This window comes from Primulina eburnea, chromosome 15 (genome assembly GCF_022965805.1).
Source record: "Primulina eburnea isolate SZY01 chromosome 15, ASM2296580v1, whole genome shotgun sequence".
Taxonomy (NCBI): domain Eukaryota; kingdom Viridiplantae; phylum Streptophyta; class Magnoliopsida; order Lamiales; family Gesneriaceae; genus Primulina; species Primulina eburnea.
Window position 1 is genome coordinate 26,850,832 of NC_133115.1, and position 18,508 is coordinate 26,869,339.

At 37.9% G+C, this 18,508-nt stretch overlaps 1 protein-coding gene across 1 annotated transcript in view; it reads right to left on the minus strand.

Moving 5' to 3' along the window:
* LOC140815730 (DNA-directed RNA polymerase III subunit 1-like) overlaps positions 1-18,508 on the minus strand; it is a 42,905-nt gene that overhangs the window by 13,592 nt on the left and 10,805 nt on the right. Inside the window, exons 8-17 of the mRNA XM_073174788.1 lie at positions 18,334-18,446; positions 13,573-13,672; positions 12,830-13,045; positions 12,610-12,758; positions 12,393-12,534; positions 12,168-12,313; positions 6,400-6,583; positions 2,396-2,591; positions 1,727-1,820; positions 566-800 (exon numbers count right to left, since the gene is read on the minus strand). Coding sequence (XP_073030889.1) covers positions 566-800; positions 1,727-1,820; positions 2,396-2,591; positions 6,400-6,583; positions 12,168-12,313; positions 12,393-12,534; positions 12,610-12,758; positions 12,830-13,045; positions 13,573-13,672; positions 18,334-18,446 — 1,575 coding nt within the window. The remainder of the gene's footprint in view (positions 1-565; positions 801-1,726; positions 1,821-2,395; positions 2,592-6,399; positions 6,584-12,167; positions 12,314-12,392; positions 12,535-12,609; positions 12,759-12,829; positions 13,046-13,572; positions 13,673-18,333; positions 18,447-18,508) is intronic.

The following is an 18,508-nucleotide window of genomic DNA, read 5'->3' on the forward strand; positions in this document are numbered from 1 at the left end:
CTTCTCTTTACCAAATCCAATTTGCAGTGCTAACAGTTCAACTTCTTCTTCACAATGGATACCCAACAAAGCACTATTTTCCCAATTGATTTTTAATCCAGGCAGACATATTGCAAAATGATCTCACAACTTTCACCAAAAACCTAATATGAACCTCTTTCTTAACAAACGCAATCTGAGATTCGGATATTGTCTCTGCCATCACATTCTTAATCCTTGCTATTAAAACTTTTTCTATTATCTTATACAAACTTGTTGTAACGCTAATCAGACTGAAATCCTTAACTTCGATCGATTCATTTTTCTTTCAGATCAAACAAATGTACGTTTCATTGGTTACACCATTTATGATTCCGCTTTCAAAAAACTCATTGATAACCTTCATTAAATCTTCTTTAATAATATCCAAGCACTCTTTAAAAAAAGCCAAGGTGAAGTTGTCCGCCCCCAGACCAAGGCTAGAGTTAAAAGAACATGTGTAGCGATTTTTAAAATTTTTAGAAACTGTAAATATAATCATTAAAAGCCAACAGTAATCAAACAAACAAAAGATAGAACCACTTACTTTTGCAGTAGATTCTCGTATGTTATTTAGGACTGCAGTTATATTGGCTTCAAGTGTCTGAGCTTTATTACAGCCAGGTAGAGGGACCAGTTTTCCAGATTTATAAGTATTGATGTACTCCGTACACTTGCCATACTGCTCATGAATTGTATCCTTCTTTTTCTTGTTCAAGAGGTCCTCGGGTTGGACATCATTAATACCTATAGAAAATCCATGATCTCCGATCCATCGAGCACTGTAACAGCAAGACAGAGTTTAAACCTAAGAAACTTCATTAATAGTGAGTTAACAAGAGCCTAAAAGAAATAAAAATTACCAAAAATTTCGACTGCCATCACATAAATCATTAACATCCAGGACCAAAAGGCTTATTTCCACACAAAAAAGGCTAATTTCAACCCCTAGTTAAAAAAGTTTTCATCTGTCAAATACTGTGAGCACACGCGGATTGCTATTTTCCATCTACACTCTAGATTTTTTTATTTGTTCGCAACATCAACGAAACCAAGAGTTTCCACAGATAATTTAGAATCAATATGTATCCTTACCGAAATTACATCAAACAGATTATGAACGCATTCAGAAAGTTGTAGGATCATTGTTTTATAAATGATCCACTGCCAATAAATAAAGTTTCCTAACTTTGTAATTCGAAAAAGCATTTCAAAACTTGAAAAAGTTTGTTCTGAAAAGGCTATGTAATTTGAAGCACCTAGTTCCTAAAGAATTAACATAAGATTTCCCTAGTACAAAGCTATCCCTACTCATGTCTTGTTGTTAAGTAGAAAATAAAGATGAAATGGAACTCAAATGATGTAAAACAACCCCAACTCATGAATGATTTTCAATCCTTTTTAGGAGAAAAAGTAAAAGGAGTTGAATTTGATATAGAAGTATGCCCCCAACCCATAGTTTACAAATTTGACAACGTGGTACCTTACAGGACTTAAATGACAGGCTGATATCCTTACATAAAAACTATAAACAAACTAAAACAAAATTTGGAATAATTCATTAAAAGTAACTGGGCACCGTGACATACAAGAAAAACAGTATATAATCAAAGCTTATAAGCATAAGTTCAACAACTTAAAAAATTTGCGGAGAAAACCTATACACAATTGAATAGAAAATTCGTTAATTATAGCTACTTGGTCACACCTTAACTTTGCCAACCGATTCATGCAAGCAGCAGCAGCATGTGCTTCATAATCCCTAAGAAGAACAGAATAAAGACCATCCTTATTCCCATTGCCTGATCTCATACAACAATAAGAATCAGAAACTTAGCTTAATATTCACAAGCCAAAATCTAGAAAGGTTCTCCAAAGATAGATTGATTCAGGAAAGTTACTAGAATAAATTAAAAAGATTTTCAAATCCAAAAACCCAAATAATTTTAATTTGTCTTTCAAACCCTTCTTCAATTTCCTGCACCAAGAAAATCAAATTTAAAATTTCTTGATTTTTTACCCAGATTACCTCCAATGATTAACTTCACTTAATTATAATTTTGAAGAACTAGTGCATTATTTTAACAGCATGTCTCCTTTTTTTTTATTTATAAATAACAGCATGTTTCTAAAATTATTAGATAAGTCATAATTTTTTTACAAAATTGTATTATATTTATAAAATCAAATTTTATACTAAAATGAAATTAATGGGTTTGAAAACCTGAAACTAATATATCATGTTTATACAAAATCAACTTAGATATTTTTTAGGATAACAATTAGAATTTTTTAGACAAGATATTTGATAAAATTTTAGCTTAAAGATATACAACCAATCAAGACTGGGAAAAGAAGTCAGAGAAAGGAGGCTTACCCAGTGTAACTTTTCCAAGTTGGCCACTGATTAGCTCACTGTTACGAATGCAAACAAACCCATCCTTTGGGCACATTGTCTCAGCAGATTTTTGGCAATTCTTTTCTGCAACAGTAAAATTTACATATACTCTCATTTTTGCATGTGGACGCAGCAGTATACTAAATAATTGTTTTCCTGTCCAAAGCTCCAATGGCTGCGATAGAAAGTGCTACTTAATAACTTATTCAATAGAAAATAAAAAATATTAAGCATCAGCAAGAAGCTATATTAGCTGCACAAGTAGATTTCTCACATACAAGAAAAATATCAGCTCGGTGGTTGGCCGTGGACGAAAAACCAGAGACGATTAAAATATAAAGATTTAAAAGCGAAATTTTTATTTTTAGTTAAGAAAACATTTATTTTAAATAATTTAAGAATTTTAATATTTTTAGGGTCAAATTTAAATTAAATAGTGATAGCTAGGAAATTATGTATTTTATAAAGGATTTTTTTTGGAAATAAGTGTTTTTAAATCTTTTAAATTGAGGCTTATAAATTTTATTAATCTTAATGGACCTAATTAATTAATTAAGCTCATTAATTATATATTTGGAAAGCCTTTTTTTTAATAATTAAACACTAAACCCTACTGCGGCGCACACCGAAAAACAAACACACAAATTTACGTGAAAGGAAAACAGCAACTGAACCCTTCTTTGCTTGCAAGAGAAGTTTTGAATTTTTTCCTCCTTCGTTCTTCAATTTTCTTCCTCGTTCTTCCTTCCAACAATGATCACCCAACTCCCTTGCATCCCAAGGTGGGTTTTCGGTGGGTTTTTTACTATAAAAAAGAGTAGAAATCGTCATCCGTTCGTCACCGACGTTCCACAACACCAACAATCATATTTTGAGTGTTTTAAACGCAAAGGAACGTTCTAAACCTTTCTTTTTGAATCATTCAAACCATATTATGCATGTTTATGATCTTTTGAATGAAGAAACATGATGATCAAGTTTAATTAATGTTTTGAATAATTTATTTTAAAGTTTCGAAGTTTTAATGCATGTTTGAATCACGTTATGATTCATAGGTAATCACTGCCATTAAGGGGAAGGGAGATGATGTTTAGAAGTCCCAAAGGGAGTCCCACGTAGATTAGAAGAGGGCTGGAATGAGAGGGGAAAGCGCCGAGCCTCGGTTAAGATTATTTGCATGGGAGGTTCGATTTTGGCACTTGTGAGGGAGGGGCTGCATGCACGCTCTCCAACCATGATCAAGGCACTGTTTTGGGTCGAGTCATGGTCCTTGAGAGTCCTAGCGTGGCTGGAAACAAGGGTAGAAGGATAGGGAAGCGTGAGGGCTCGGTTTGTGGTCTAGGGTGCACGGTTTGGGGAAAGGAAAGGAGAAAGGCTGCGCATGGTGGCTGTGCGCGGGAGGCTGGAGCAAGAGCGGTCCAGTAAGGTCCTAAGAAGGTGGCTAAGGGGCTAGAGTTGGTCTTGCTAGTGGCTGGTCGAAGGTGTCTCATTGAAAAGAGGGCCGTGACACGCGATTGTGGGGAAACCGTTGCGGTTTGGCTAGGGCTGAGAGAAGAGGCTGGACGATAGTCTTGTGTGGGCTGGACCGTGGCTCATGAGGGTGGACGAGGGTCTAGTAAGTCGTGGTTCGAGTTTGGGAAAAAGTTATTATGTTTTGAGTAAAATCGGGTTACGAAACAGAATTACGGTTTAGCAATTAAGTTGAATAAATCAAAGAGCACGAGTTTACGTTTAAAAAAATTATTAGAAGTCAAAAATAAGGGTATATAATGGTTCGGGATAGGCTCAAGTCAAAAAACGTAGGAAAAGTCAAAGACGAGAAGTTCGGGGTCCGGGGGTAAAATGGTCATTTTACGTCCCGGATAGTTTGAATACCCTGGCAGTGTCCCGATGGGTCATATACATGTTAAAGATTTTGAAAATGATTAAGGTGAATTTATGAATTTTTACGATAAATGTTAAAGTTGAGTATGCTTATTTTACGATTTTTGGAGGATATGATATTTTATAAATAAAAGGAAAGGAAAAAAAATATTTTGAATGATGTAAATTGACTGTGACACAGAGGATTTGTAGGAGATCTGTCTTAAGAAAGGGTGGTGAACTTACTTTATTTTAGGCCACGGCCCAGTGACGAGAGTTGCTGACGCCTCGTTGCTAGGTACCTTGGTTTATAGATTGATCAATCGAACAGAGGATAAAAGATAAAGGATAGTCACTTTCAAGGATCAAACTTTACTAAAATGATTTACGATAAGGAAATGCTTTATGATATTATGCGCTTAAATGATTTACGAAAATATCTATATGTTTATGAGTTTTTATGTCAGCTTATTTTATTAAAAGTATTCTTTTAAGGATGCATGTGCCTGTATATGTATTACTCGTTACATATGGTTTGGAAGTACTGAGTCGTTAGTAGTCACTAGGTTTGAATGGTCGCAGGTGAAGATAATGTTAAGGAGGCCCAGACACTTGAGTGAATCGGGCATGGCAATACACTCCCGAAGACCTTACATTTTCCACAATATTCTGATAATCAAAGTTTTGATTAAGATTTTGAGGATTATTTTAATGAGAGATTTATGTTTCGTTTTTAAAAGTTTAGACACTAGATTTCGTATGATTGAGTGTATGCTTTTATGGTTGGGAAACTGGATTTCGTATGATTGACGTATCCCTTGAAAGATTGGTTGGGAGACTTATTTAGTAAGCCAATAGATGCATAATTCTAAAGACATTCATCTCAAAGAGGACATAAAATTTGTATTTAAAGGGTACACCAAGCAAAGGAATCTTGTTTAGGAAAGGCATTGAGTTGTCTCTTGAAGCGTATACTCATGCAGGCTATGCAGGATTAGTTGTTGATAAAAGATCAACATGTAGGTATCACACCTTTTAGGAAGGAATCTTGTGACTTCAAGAAGCAATAAATAAAATGTTCGTGAACAAGAGCATAAGCCAAATTTAGATCTATCATCTAGTAACATGTGAGCTAACTCTAGCTCACGATAATTTTGGAGGAACTACACAGGTCAAGTGAAGGTACCTAAAAGCTCTGTTGATATAATAAACTGGTCATCAATGTCACTCATAATCCTGTACATCATGATAGTGCAAAACATGTTGAGGTTGCGGGAGAAACTTCAGAAAGGATTGATTTGTTTCCCATTCCTGTCGCCTAACAATCAACTGGGAGATATACTCAAAAAGGGACTTCCTAGAGTTGTGTATCATAGATTGATGAGCAAGCTAGGAATTGAAGTAATTCACTTGCCAGCACGAGGTAGAAACCATATCTAGTAGACATTATTATATGATTATTAGGAATTTATTTCTATATATTTCTAGTAGACATGAGTCTAGGAATTAAATAGTGTTAATTTCCTAGTTTAGAGGCTGATTTATAAGATCGCATTATTACTGGTTTAGTTTTATTCTAAGTTCAAACTTAAGCAAGACTTTTTCAAGCTTTCCTAGGCAAGCCAAAAGAACATAATCCTCAATTTAAGCTGATATTTACTTGCTTTAACACACAATCTGCCACATTAAAAACATCCTTGAAGCATTATCAAATAACCCTAAACCGAATCACAAAAAATTATCTTCAGAGGTCGCTCCTGAAAAGTCGCAATTTCTCACCAAGAAAAAAGAGACTTGCCGATAAATAAGAACATGCAAACATAATCATCGGCGATAAAATAAAAAGTTTCAGGCATATTCAAACCCAACAAATCCCAAGGATGAAGAAAAGCAATGATAATAAACAAACTGTTTAAGACCACAACTCACGTAATGAAAATCAATCAAGATAAAAATGTTAGGCAAATGAATAATGAAAAGTGCACGGGAAAGTTAAAGGAGCGGGAAGGTCAAATAAAAGGACAAGAAATAAAAGGTACACGAGTTCCAATATGAAGAATAGTTAGGAGTGATAATCTACCGATTAGAAGCATAATAGTGAGAGAGCTACACAGACAAACCTTAACTATAGCTGGAGTCGGCAAATCAATAGGGTCCATGGCATCACCCATAAACGAACACATAAGCGAAAAGGAAGCACGATCGTAAAATGTGTCTTTCCTTGTTATAAGATATGATGATGTTAAAAAATCCTGTGTCGAAGCTACCAATATTTCCCCATTCTTTGGAGTACATAAATTATTTGCACCTGAAACATGAACAAAAAAATAGGGCCAATAAAATGTCAACGAGGATCCAAGTCAAATGACGATCAATCATACTTGTGGACCTATTTGAAAAGCAGCAATCAATAAAAAAAGCATCATGCAAAGGTTCCTAGGTTTTTTTATAAGAAACGATATTATATTTAATTAAAACTCATAATACAAAAATCGGACAAATGGCCCGCGCACTACAATTCAAAAACCAGAATCATATTAACCGAGCAAAGGTTCCTAGGTTTCCACAAAGATTTATCTTTTTTTTATACGAAACTAAATTTTATTAAAATAAGAAGTCGGATTACAATGGGAAGTAATCCTGTGAACTTGATTACATAATGAAAAACAAAGTTTTTTAAACTAAAATCAGCAGCATACAAACTTTCAATCCCTAACCAAATCCGCCATAAATAAATGTTTAAACTCCGGCAGAACTGTGGTCCAAATCGCGACCCTGAATTTGATTTTTGCCCATACTTCCTACAAAGACTCCGCCGAATCCTTAAATATTCTACTGTTCCTCTCCAACCATAGCGACCAAAAGATGTCGTGGACAACCAAATACCAAAAGCTCTAATTCCTTCTGCCGTTCGGGAAAACAGCCTCCATGATAAATAAATCCCGAGCCTTTCTTGGAAAGGTCCATTCGAAACACAACTCTTGAAGTACTCTTGTCCAAATTGCACGTGAAAAGGAACAATGCAACAGAAGATGGTCCTGATTCTCTTCATGTTTTCGGCACAAACTACACCATTGCGGGCATAATGCGCAGCTGGACCACTTTTTTTTGCAACGAGTCGCAAGTTGGGAGTTTCCCCAACGCCACTATCCACGAGAAGACTTGAACCTTGTACGGGACCGGTATCTTCCAAATATTATTGTGATACGGAAACAAAGGGAAAGTTGTAACCGGAAAAAAGAAGCGTAGAAGGACCGAACTGAAAAAACCCCGACGAGTCCCCCATCCACACTCTAAAATCATCAGTACCCCTCTCCAACCTAACCGTGTCCAATACCCCTAAAAGATCACTTAATTCATCTAACTCTTCCTCATTTAAGGCTCTCCTGAAACGCACATCCCAATGAAAGTTATTATTATCTCCAAGATCAGTTACATCTAAAAAGCTGGTGATCAGTTTATTAATCGATGTGGAAATGAGAAACAGAGATGGAAATCGATCTTTGAACGACAAGACCCCTCCCCCCAACTGTCTTCCCAAAAACGAATTATATTCCCCCTTTTAAAACCGCCCTAATCAAGAGATGAAAAGTCGAGTAAGACCGAGAGATAAATTTCCAGGGGCTTTTAAAAGTTGTATTCTTTGCCAATTTTACGTCCCAACCGTTATCTTGTTGACCATAAATACTCTTGATAACTGTTTTCCACAATGATTCCTTTTTCCAACGACCATCACCACCACTATTTCCCAAGAAGTGCCCTGTTTGTCAAGCAAATATTCCCCAACCTCAGACCTCCCCTATCCTTTGGCTTACAAACTCGCTTCCACCCAACAAAATGGCAATGTGATTCCCCATCTGCTCCGTCCCACAAGAAATCCCTCATCAATTTTTCCATTTTTCTTGCCACCCTAATTGGCACTCTAAAGAGAGACATGTAGTAAGTTGGCATCGCACTTAACACAACCTTAATCAACATAAGACGACCTCCCCTTGAGAGAAAAGACTTCTTCCAACTCGCAAGTTTCTTTGACATTTTTGATAACACGGGTTCCCAAAATTCAGCAGTCTTCGGATCACCACCCAACGGAGCCCCAAGGTACTTGATCGGCCAATTCTCTCTTTTGCACCCAATTGCTAGTGTCATACCCTCAACTTCCTCATCTAAAACATTTAATCTCAAGACCACACTTTTTTCCAAATTGATTTTCAATCCCGATTTAAGACTGAAAATGTTGAGAATTTCCACTAGTGCCATTAGATGCCTTTCGGACTGGACAAAAAACGTGTCATCTGCGAATTGGATAATGTGAAATTTCAATTTTGTCTCTCCCTACTGCCCATCCTCTTATTTCATTCACTGTCTTGGCCCTATCAACCAACCGCCCCAAACCCTCAATCACAAGGTTAAAGAGGAAGGGGGATAGTGGATCCCCTTGTCGAATTCCACTCTCTCCCTTGAATTTTCCCCGAGGTCTGCCGTTGATTAATATCGAGAAAGAAACATTCGAAACACACCCATTGATCCACGACCTCCATCTTGTCCCAAACCCTTTCTTTTGCATCACAAAATCAATAAATCTCCAATCAAAGTTGTCGTATGCTTTTTCCAAGTCAAGCTTAAACACCCACTCCCTTTTTTTTCCGGCAATGTTCCTCTACTATCTCATTCGCTATCGGGCAGCAATCCAAAATTTGTCTTCCTTTAATAAAAGCGCATTGACTCTCTGCAATTGTATTTCCCAAAACATTCTTCAATCTGTTCGCCAAAACCTTATCCAAAATATTCTACAGACTCGTTGCCAAGCTGATTGATCAAAAATCTTTTACCTTGATTGCATCTTATTTCTTTGGGATTAGGCAGATAAACGTGTCATTAGTAATGGCATTAACAATGCCACTATCAAAAGATTCAGCAAACACCTTAAATAAATCTGCTTTAACCGTATCCCAGTTCTTTTGAAAGAAGGCCATTGTAAACCCATCCGGCCCCGGCACTTTGTTCCCATCGCATCCGAACACAGCCTTTTTAATCTCATCCTCAGAAAATGGATTCTCCAACTCCTCTGCTTCAGTCGTAGCTAAGGGACTCCATTCCAATCCATCGAAACCCCTACCCTCCCCGTCAGATTTAATCTCATCCTCAGAAAATGGATTCTCCAACTCCTTGCTTCAGTCGTAGCTAAGGGACTCCATTCCAATCCATCGAAACCCCTACCCTCCCCGTCAGATTTCCTGTAGAGATTTTTGTAGAAACTGGCAATGTCCTCCTCGACCTGTCTCTCTTCCGTAACCACAGACCCATCTTCCAACTCCATTTTTTCTATAATTGATCTGTTCCTACGATTATTGGGAAATGCATGGAAAATTTTGAGTTCCGATCTCCTTCCCTCAGCCACTTCATTTTCGCTTTTTGACTATCCATCTGAAATCTTGTAAACAACAACAATTCCAGTTCAGACTTAACATTCTTTCTTTCCTCCTGAAGATTTTCAGACCAAGATCCCCCAGCCTCCAACTTATCCAACTGATTAATCCTATTAACCACCTTCGTGTATCTAACACACACATCTCCGAAAACCTCTTTGTTCCATTTAGAAACTTCGACTTTCGTTCCTTTGAGTTTCGTCATGAACTTATATCTTTCCCACCCCAGTGTTACCCCTATAATCCACCATGACCTAACCAAATCTTTGAATTTATGATGGGACAGCCAAGTGTTCTCAAATCTGAACGGAGCAGGACCCCACCTCAACTTAACGGTATCAAGCAAAACTCGGCACTGATCCCATGTGAATCTGGGTAGTACCGTTTGTCTGTAGTCTGGAAAAATGTCCATCCAACCCCTCAAAAAGAGATATCTATCAAGTCGGCAACAGATCGGTTCAGCCCTGAAATTCGACCACGTGTACTTCGCGTTCAACAATGGTGGGTCATGTAATCTCAACTCCCCAATCAAATTATCAAAACATGCCATACTCGTGGTGTTGGAGAGGCTGTTCAACTTTTCGCCCGTATTTCAAACCACATTAAAGTCACCTCCCAAGCACCATTTGTCTCCGCAGATAGAATGCAACCATGTTATTTCATCCCAAAATAATTCTCTGTCGTTATTGAACCGGTCCATATATGGTTGAGGACCACCATTTGATCTGATCACTCCCTCCTATTTCAATTGACAACGAAAAATCCCCTATCAAATTGCCGCTGACCCCCACTACTCTAGGGTCCCACATCACTAATATACCTCCAGATCTCCCAACTGACGGTAGACTGACCCAATCCACGAATCTAGATTTCCACAAACTTGCAACGAATCTTCTGTCTATCAATTGTTGCTTTGTTTCTAAAATTTCTACGATATCCGGTTTTTTCTTTCGAATGACAGTTCGTACCAGTTCTCTCTTTCTTGCTGCACCCCCTCCCCTATGTTCCAAGAGCAAACTTTCATAATAACTTTTTAGGACCCTTCGATGTCGAACCTCTCTCGTAGTTAACCCCAAAACTCAATCTTTGTCATTCTCTACTCAAAAGACCTGTAGATTTCTTAACGCCTCCCCGACAATTTACTTCCGAATTCCCTCCCTGAACCTCAATCTCCGTGACCAATTTGACAGCCTTTGCAGCCCCTTTAAAAATCCCCCCCTCGGTACTCGACTTCTCATCTACCCTCGTTACCCCAACACCTAAAAGACCACTAGACAACCCGAGGACAGAAAAAGACGCTGGAAAAATGGAGTGAAGTTTGAAGGAATGGTTAAGAATCAATGATTGGAACGCGGAAAATACATGTCCCGCTGAAGGTGTCGCATCTTCATGTGGAAATGGCTCGGTGTTAGCTGGAGGAACATTTGATGATGAAAACAGCCCCTCAATATCCCCTAGCACTCCTTCTGTGTGAACTGAGTCATCTGATTTTCCAGAAACAAGGCTGTCTGTGTCGGATGATTCGGATTCTTCCTCCAGCAAGTCATCTTGAGAATCGTTAAGCAAACATTCTTCTTTGTCTTCCATATCAAATTCTCCCAGCTTGCTAACTTCCTCAAGATTCAAGAAATCTGAGCTTGGCAATCCGCCTTTGTCAATGGCAGACTTAACTGCTGTAGTGTCTTTATTCAATCTTCGAGTGTAAATTTTCCCATATGAAGGCATTTGTGACTTGTCACTGTCGTTATCGATTCTCTTATCTTGCTCCTCGGCTCCTATGTCGTTCATGGATTGAACAGGTGAGCTGCTAAATCTTGTGACTTCCTTTGGACTGATCTTCCTCAGAATTTTGAATGCCTTTCCCCCCGAAGTAGGTGTTGACGTGGATTTGAAATCCAATACCATGATTCAAAAACTAAAAATTTAAGGACTTAAATTTTATTGCAAGATGAAATTATCCAAACACAAATGGATTTATTTTTATGGATTTGAAATCCTTATCTCCAAATTCATCAATCCAAATGGCCCTAAGCTTTTCTATCAAGACGAAAAAATTCCACCAGCACAGTAGAAATGTCACTGCAACTGACACCAGTTCCGCTGTTAAACATTTACCGATACAGCGGAATTAAAACCAGTAAGAATCTAAATCGATGGCCTCAGCAAAATAGATTCCATTGGGTAAAAAGGAATTGTAATTTTGTCCGCTATGATTACATGACATGCTGTGGAAACAGCAGTAAAAGATGACAAATCCGATGATTTAAAGATGTTTCCACATTAAACAATAGTTTCTAATGTATCCAAGACCAAAATTATGATGTGATTGTTTATGAGCAAGATTGGACAATTAGACAAGATAACTAACTGGACACATAATTACAAGGTCCCATGTTAGTATTACATGTCCAAACTGGGATTAACCGAGCACAGCTAAGCTAATAATGTAAAATCAATCAGCATGTACCCCCATCAGTGTAAGAGCCTCAGTCCGAGCTTCTTCTGTCTGTGGTACATGCATATTCATCTCATCACCATCAAAATCAGCATTGTAGGGGTTACAAACTGACTCATTGAACCTCAGGGTGCGCCACGGCATTATCTTTGCCTACAGATGAAAAGAATCAGACAATGCAAATGAAGACATCTAATTGATTTCAACGTTTAAATTGAATAATAGTAGGTACCCTATGGCACATAATTGACATTCGATGCAAACTTGGTTGCCTATTAAATAAAACAATATCTCCATCTTCAAGATGGCGATGGACAACGTAACCATACTTCAACTCCTCTGCATGATACTTCCTGGTATGATGCTTCAAGGATCTGCAAGACAACAAACTTGTTCGTTGAGAATCACTTCCACCCATATTGAAATTGCAACAAAAAGCAAACACTTACATCTCATCACCATTAGGCTGCTTAATAAACTTTGCACCTGGGTATTTGTTTGGTCCATTACGAACACACTGTCGCAATTTCTCTATATTATGGTGTGAAACACACTCAGGATAAGTTAGAATTTGAGCCATTAGGCTCGGAATAGCAACCTGTCCACAAATGCAAGTCAAGTACTAGTGAAGGAGCCTAAATTTATTCAAAGAAAGGTAGAAAGCCCAACCTCGTTAATTTTCAGGTTTGGGTCAGGAGAAATAACAGTCCTTCCAGTAAATTCTACACGCTTCCCAGACAAATTTCCACGGAACCTTCCTTGTTTTCCATTAAGGCGCTGAACAAAACCACTCAATGGCCTGGTAGCAGCCATGCATGATGGCATTCCACGGGTTTCACTATTAATATATTGTGCTACCTCCGTTTGTAGATCATCCCAACTAGCCTAGCCCCACATTTTTGTAAATAACACATTTAAAATTACGGTGTTATGTTTTTGGTAGTTTGTAAGGCAGAAAATACTTAACTGCAAATACTTAACTGCACCATGCATCCACAAAATAATTGGTCGAGAAATAAAACTATTCTAAACTGGAATTTCAACAAAAAATCTCTTCGCATGTTTCTGTAATCATCACTTCCCGGTATCTCCTTAGTGACTAAGAAAATTCTGAGAAATCAACTCAGCACTATCAGTGCTGTTTCATGAAAAAATGCCTCGATTACCCAGGTATTTGGTTAAACCACGGGTTCTGCCTTATCTAATAGCAACTAAGAAAAACATCTAAACACGTATTTGCTCTGCTTTATATAAGAAATCTATAAGAACTCAGAACTTAAAATTTGAAGACCACAGATTGCCAGGTTGAATAAAGAAAACAAAAGCATACAAATACCAGAAAATAGCCACCACAACTCCTGAACTAGGTTTTAAACAGAACATCAAAGAGAAGTGATTAAAGCGAAGTATACCATGTCTTTGTTATAAAGGCTTGTTTCCTCAATTTCTTGCCGAAGTCTAGCATTGGCTTGGATAATGCGTTTTAGTCTCTCTGTAATGTCATTCTCATTGCTGCACCAACCATCAAAGAATTAGAATAGTTTTCAGGATAATTTCTCTCTCAAGAGGAGGGTATAGACATATTTAAGTCATGGATTGCAGGCCTAGTTGACCCTAGCTGAGCAACAACATTTGGGAAAGTAAGTTATTTCTATTAACTGAATTCTACTAATTAAATCCTAATTCAGTAGCCGAGTACCAGTGAATAACCAAGAAAGCGTGAAAATGTTTTCCAGAACTTGGTGTATTACAGTTTGTTCATTCGTCAGATATTCAATAGATGGAAACTAAAGACCTGAAATTTATAACGCAAGCAGTAGCAAATTGTTCATATAAGCATGAAAATGCTTACATACGAACAATTGAACAAAATATGTTAACAGGTGATCAACTCAAGAACTAAATTGTACTGCATTCTTGAAAGAGAAAAAAACAGTCCTAACTAACCAACACAACTTTATAAATCAGTCGAACCTTATGATACCTTTTGCATTTTAATTTTCCACTGGTCATTCGCAGCATTTCTTTAATGTTAAGTTTTTTATCAATAAGTTACACAACTTTTCGTCCATTGAAATGTTATACGCAACATAAGAATATCTGGTAGCGTGCTTACAAGAAGTAAATAAATAGGCCACACAAGAGAGGGAAATTGACAAGTGTAGGCAGAATGGGAATCATATGCAGGATTTTTTTAAACTTTTTAGAGGACAAGCATGCTAAACCCGACCAAATCATGAAGTAAAGCCCATTATGTAAATTTCAATTTTGTGTAAAACAATTGAATAATGAAACTAAAGAAGATAAAAACATTTATTTTGTGTGCATATTATTCAACATTGGCTGTAGATACTATGGGAGAAAAATATTTCGAGCTAAACTTGAAGGAAGGGAGAAAAACATGCTATCATCAGGCAGTCACGTTAGTCTTATTCGAAGCGTTCTCTCTACCCCTATATACCTTGTTGAAGATCTTATATAAGATAATTAAGATATTTGTTTTAAGTTTGAACTTTAAACTCAGATAAATTGGATATTGTAAGGATATGCTGTTAGGCTTTTCTTTATATATATTTCATATTGTTTCATGTACTTTCATGTAAATAATGAAGGAGAATTCTCTTCCTTATACAGATTTTACACCAATCTACATGGTATCAGAGCTTCAAGAATAAACCCTAGCCGCCGCCATGACAAAATACGACCATATGGCTTCGTCGTCGGATTCTGATAAACAACCATCGGCTCCACCACATCCAACCACTCCCGATCTCTTCGCTTCAATCCATTACATGCCACAAACTCAATGGCCAGAATTACCTGAAACGGTCCAGGTCCGTCATGATGTTTATATGCGGCAAGGGAAAGAAAGATCTCATCTCTGGCTCCTCCAAACGACCAGCCACTACTGATGGCAAATTCAAATCTTGGAACGCCGAGAATATCATGCTCATGTCTTGGCTTATCAATTCCATGGTCCAAGACATTGGAGAAAATATCCTCATCTACTATTCTGTCAAAGAAACATGGGATAGAGTCCGGGATACGTACTATTCCCGTGACACACTTCTGAATTATTCAGTGTTGAAAGCTGCCTTCATGATGTCCGCCGGGGTGAGGACACGGTCACAACTTACTTCACCGCCCTCGCCAAACTCTAGCAGTAGCTCGATTTGTTCAAAATTCGAATCACACGACTAGAAATGTGCAACTGATGAAACAAAATTCTAGGAGATTGTGGAGACCAAACGTGTATTCAAGTTCCTTCTCGGACTTGACCCATCTCTCGATGAAGTTCATGAACCGCTGTCAGGACTCCGTGAAGCTTTCTCCGAGGTCCGCCATGAGGAAAGTCGCCGAAAGTTGATGTTGGGCTCTTCTTGTCCCCTTACCAGTGATGTTTCTGCCCTTGCGTCCACTCGACCATCGTTTCCCTCTAGTCTCGACGATGGTGCGCGCCATTCGCTGCATTTTGCATTCAGAAACAGTCAGCACGTGCAGAATGGTCGTCTATGGTGTGACAAGTGCAAGAAACCAAACCATACCTTGGACACTTGTTGGCGCATTCATGGCAAACCGGCATATTGGAAACCAAATAGGGAACGTCGTGCTAATTCCGCTACTGTCAATGTTGCTTCCCCTGCCTCGCAGCAACCTTTCACCCAACAGCAGCTTGATGCCCTTCAGCGCCTGTTTGGCCAGATTTCTGCTCAAAATTCTGCCTCATCCATGACACTTCTGAGTATGGGTAATGCAGCACACCAAGGTGATTTTCCCCTTGCATTTTCCTCGAATCGAGATTTGTCTTCTACATGGATTGTTGACTCGGGCACCTCTGATCATATGACGGGTAGTCTTTCAATTTTTAACTCTTACAAGCCGTGTGGGATCTCTCGTTATGTACGAATTGCTAAAGGTTCTAGTTCAAAGATCTTGGGTGTTGGTTTGTACAACTTTCTCGTGATATTTTCTTACAATCTGTGCTCTTCGTCCCTGATATAACTTTTAGTTTATTGTTTGTTAGCAAGATTAATGTCGACCTCCCCTGCACTACTAAATTCTCTGTTGATTCTTGTATTTTTCAGGAAATGGCATCAGGGAAGAAGATTGGCAGTGCTGAACTCCGTGCCGACTTGTTTCTCTTCCAAATGGAGCCTCACTTCAAGACTAGCCCACTGAGTAGTCCAAGACCGTCTTTTCCAATTTCCTGTTCTGGTTTCAATTCCAATAAAGAGAGATTGAAGAAGAAGTTTACATGAACCAACCTCCGGGATTTGAGGAGAGATTAGGAAGTTCAAGCGTTTGCAGGCTTAAAAATCCCTATACATGTTGAAAAAATGTCCGTATACCTGGTTTGACAGATTTTCTAAAGTGATCGAGAATTTTGAGTATATTCAAGGACAACCGACCATACACTCTTTGTCAAACATTCACAACGAGAGAACATTATCCTCACCATGTATGTTGATGATATCATTGTCACTGGGAATGACAACAAAAGATAGAAGATATTGAGTTGATAATGGCAAAGGGATTTGCAGTCAAGGACCTTGACGTGCTAAAATACTTTATTGGAATGGGAATTGCTAGGAGCAAAGAGGGCATCTCTATCTCCCAAAGAAAGCGTACGTTAGATCTCCTAAAGAAAACAAGCATGCTTGGTCGCAAACCCACCACCAAGTAAAACACCATTTGAACTTGGAAAGAAGGAAAGAACGGGGGAACCGGTGGATAAAAGAAGCTATGTCTTGTGGGCGGACGTCACACACTTGCACATATGTTGCTTTTGCAGTAAATTTAGTGAATCAATATATGCATTCACCATGCCAAGGTCAACTTGAGCTTCTAACAGAATTCTGAAATTCTTGAAACAATCTCCGGGAAAAGGCTTGTTTTTTAAGAAAACTGGTGATCGTGGAGTAAAACTATTCACTGATGCAGATTGGGTTGGATCCATTCATGGCAGGAAATCGACATTTGGATACTGTACCTCGGTATTGGAAAACTTGGTAACTTGCGCATTAAGAAACAATCTGTTGTTGCAAGAATCATTGCTGAAGCTGAGTTCAGGCAATGGCTCATGAAGTGTGTGAACTCATCTGAATACGAAGAATGATTAATGAACTAAACATGGAGGATAATGGCCAATACTACTTTATTGTGACAATAAAACAACATTTAACATCGTTCGTAACCCTGTTCACCATGATAGAACGAGGCATGTCAAAGTGGATAGATATTTCATCAAAGAAAAACTGGAGAAAAGCATGATTAAGTTGGAATATTTACCTACAACTTATCAACTGGATGATGTGCTAACAAAAGGGCTGTCGGAATACTCGTATGAATATCTTGTAGCCAAGCCTGGACTCATCAACATCTATCGCCAAGCTTAAGGGGTCGTGTAGATTTAGATAATGTTTGTGATCATTGTGAATATTTGATAATTGATATCAATCTTGTAGATTTTAATATCATTTATTTTTGGTAGGATATCATTTTATTATCCCTGATTGGAGGGAATCTGTTGTACATATGGACTGGTTATTTAAAGGGTTGTAACAAAAGAAATGCACAAGAACTATTTTTCTACGAAATTGAATGTTGAAGGTAGTGTTAACAGAAATCTAGGTGACCTTGCAATTTGAAGAGTGGTTAGTGATTCGCCTGCAAAACTCCTAGCAGCATTGAGTAAATCGATCGGAGAGGGTAAAAATATTAAAGCAAAGCTTAGGGCTTTGTAGTGGAGAATCCTTTTTTGTCAAGATTTTGATTTCCCCCTTTCGATTGAAACTAATTCACAAGATGCTATCAACATAATCAAGTTTGCAAAGACAAACTGAGAGTTGGATATAATAGCCACTTCTATAACATCATTTCTTGATTCTCGTCAGCCAACCCCCTCGCCACGACCATAGAGGTGTTTTTTGAAAAAAAAACATTGGTTAATTCTAGAGAGCAAGACAAACATTTATTTCGTGTGTACATTATTATTTTAACTAGTGCATTTGTTAAGCTCAAGCTGCTATCAATGTTCAAGTTTCTAACAAGCTGCAATCAATCTTCAAGTTTCTAACAAGATCACAATAAAAGCTGCAATTTCAACTCCCTCAAGCATAAAATTAACCAGAATAAACAGAAAGAGAGATAAGTATAGTAATGCAAGAGTTGACCTCAGTATTCCACCATCTACAAAGACAGAAGGGCGTATGGCAATTGGTGGCACAAGAATATTGGTGATCATAAGTTTCTCTGGCCTATCATTTAGATAAAGTAATTCACAATCCTGAAGATAAAACCAAAAGACAAACATGAACTACAGAAACTGAGAGAAAATAAAACCAGATG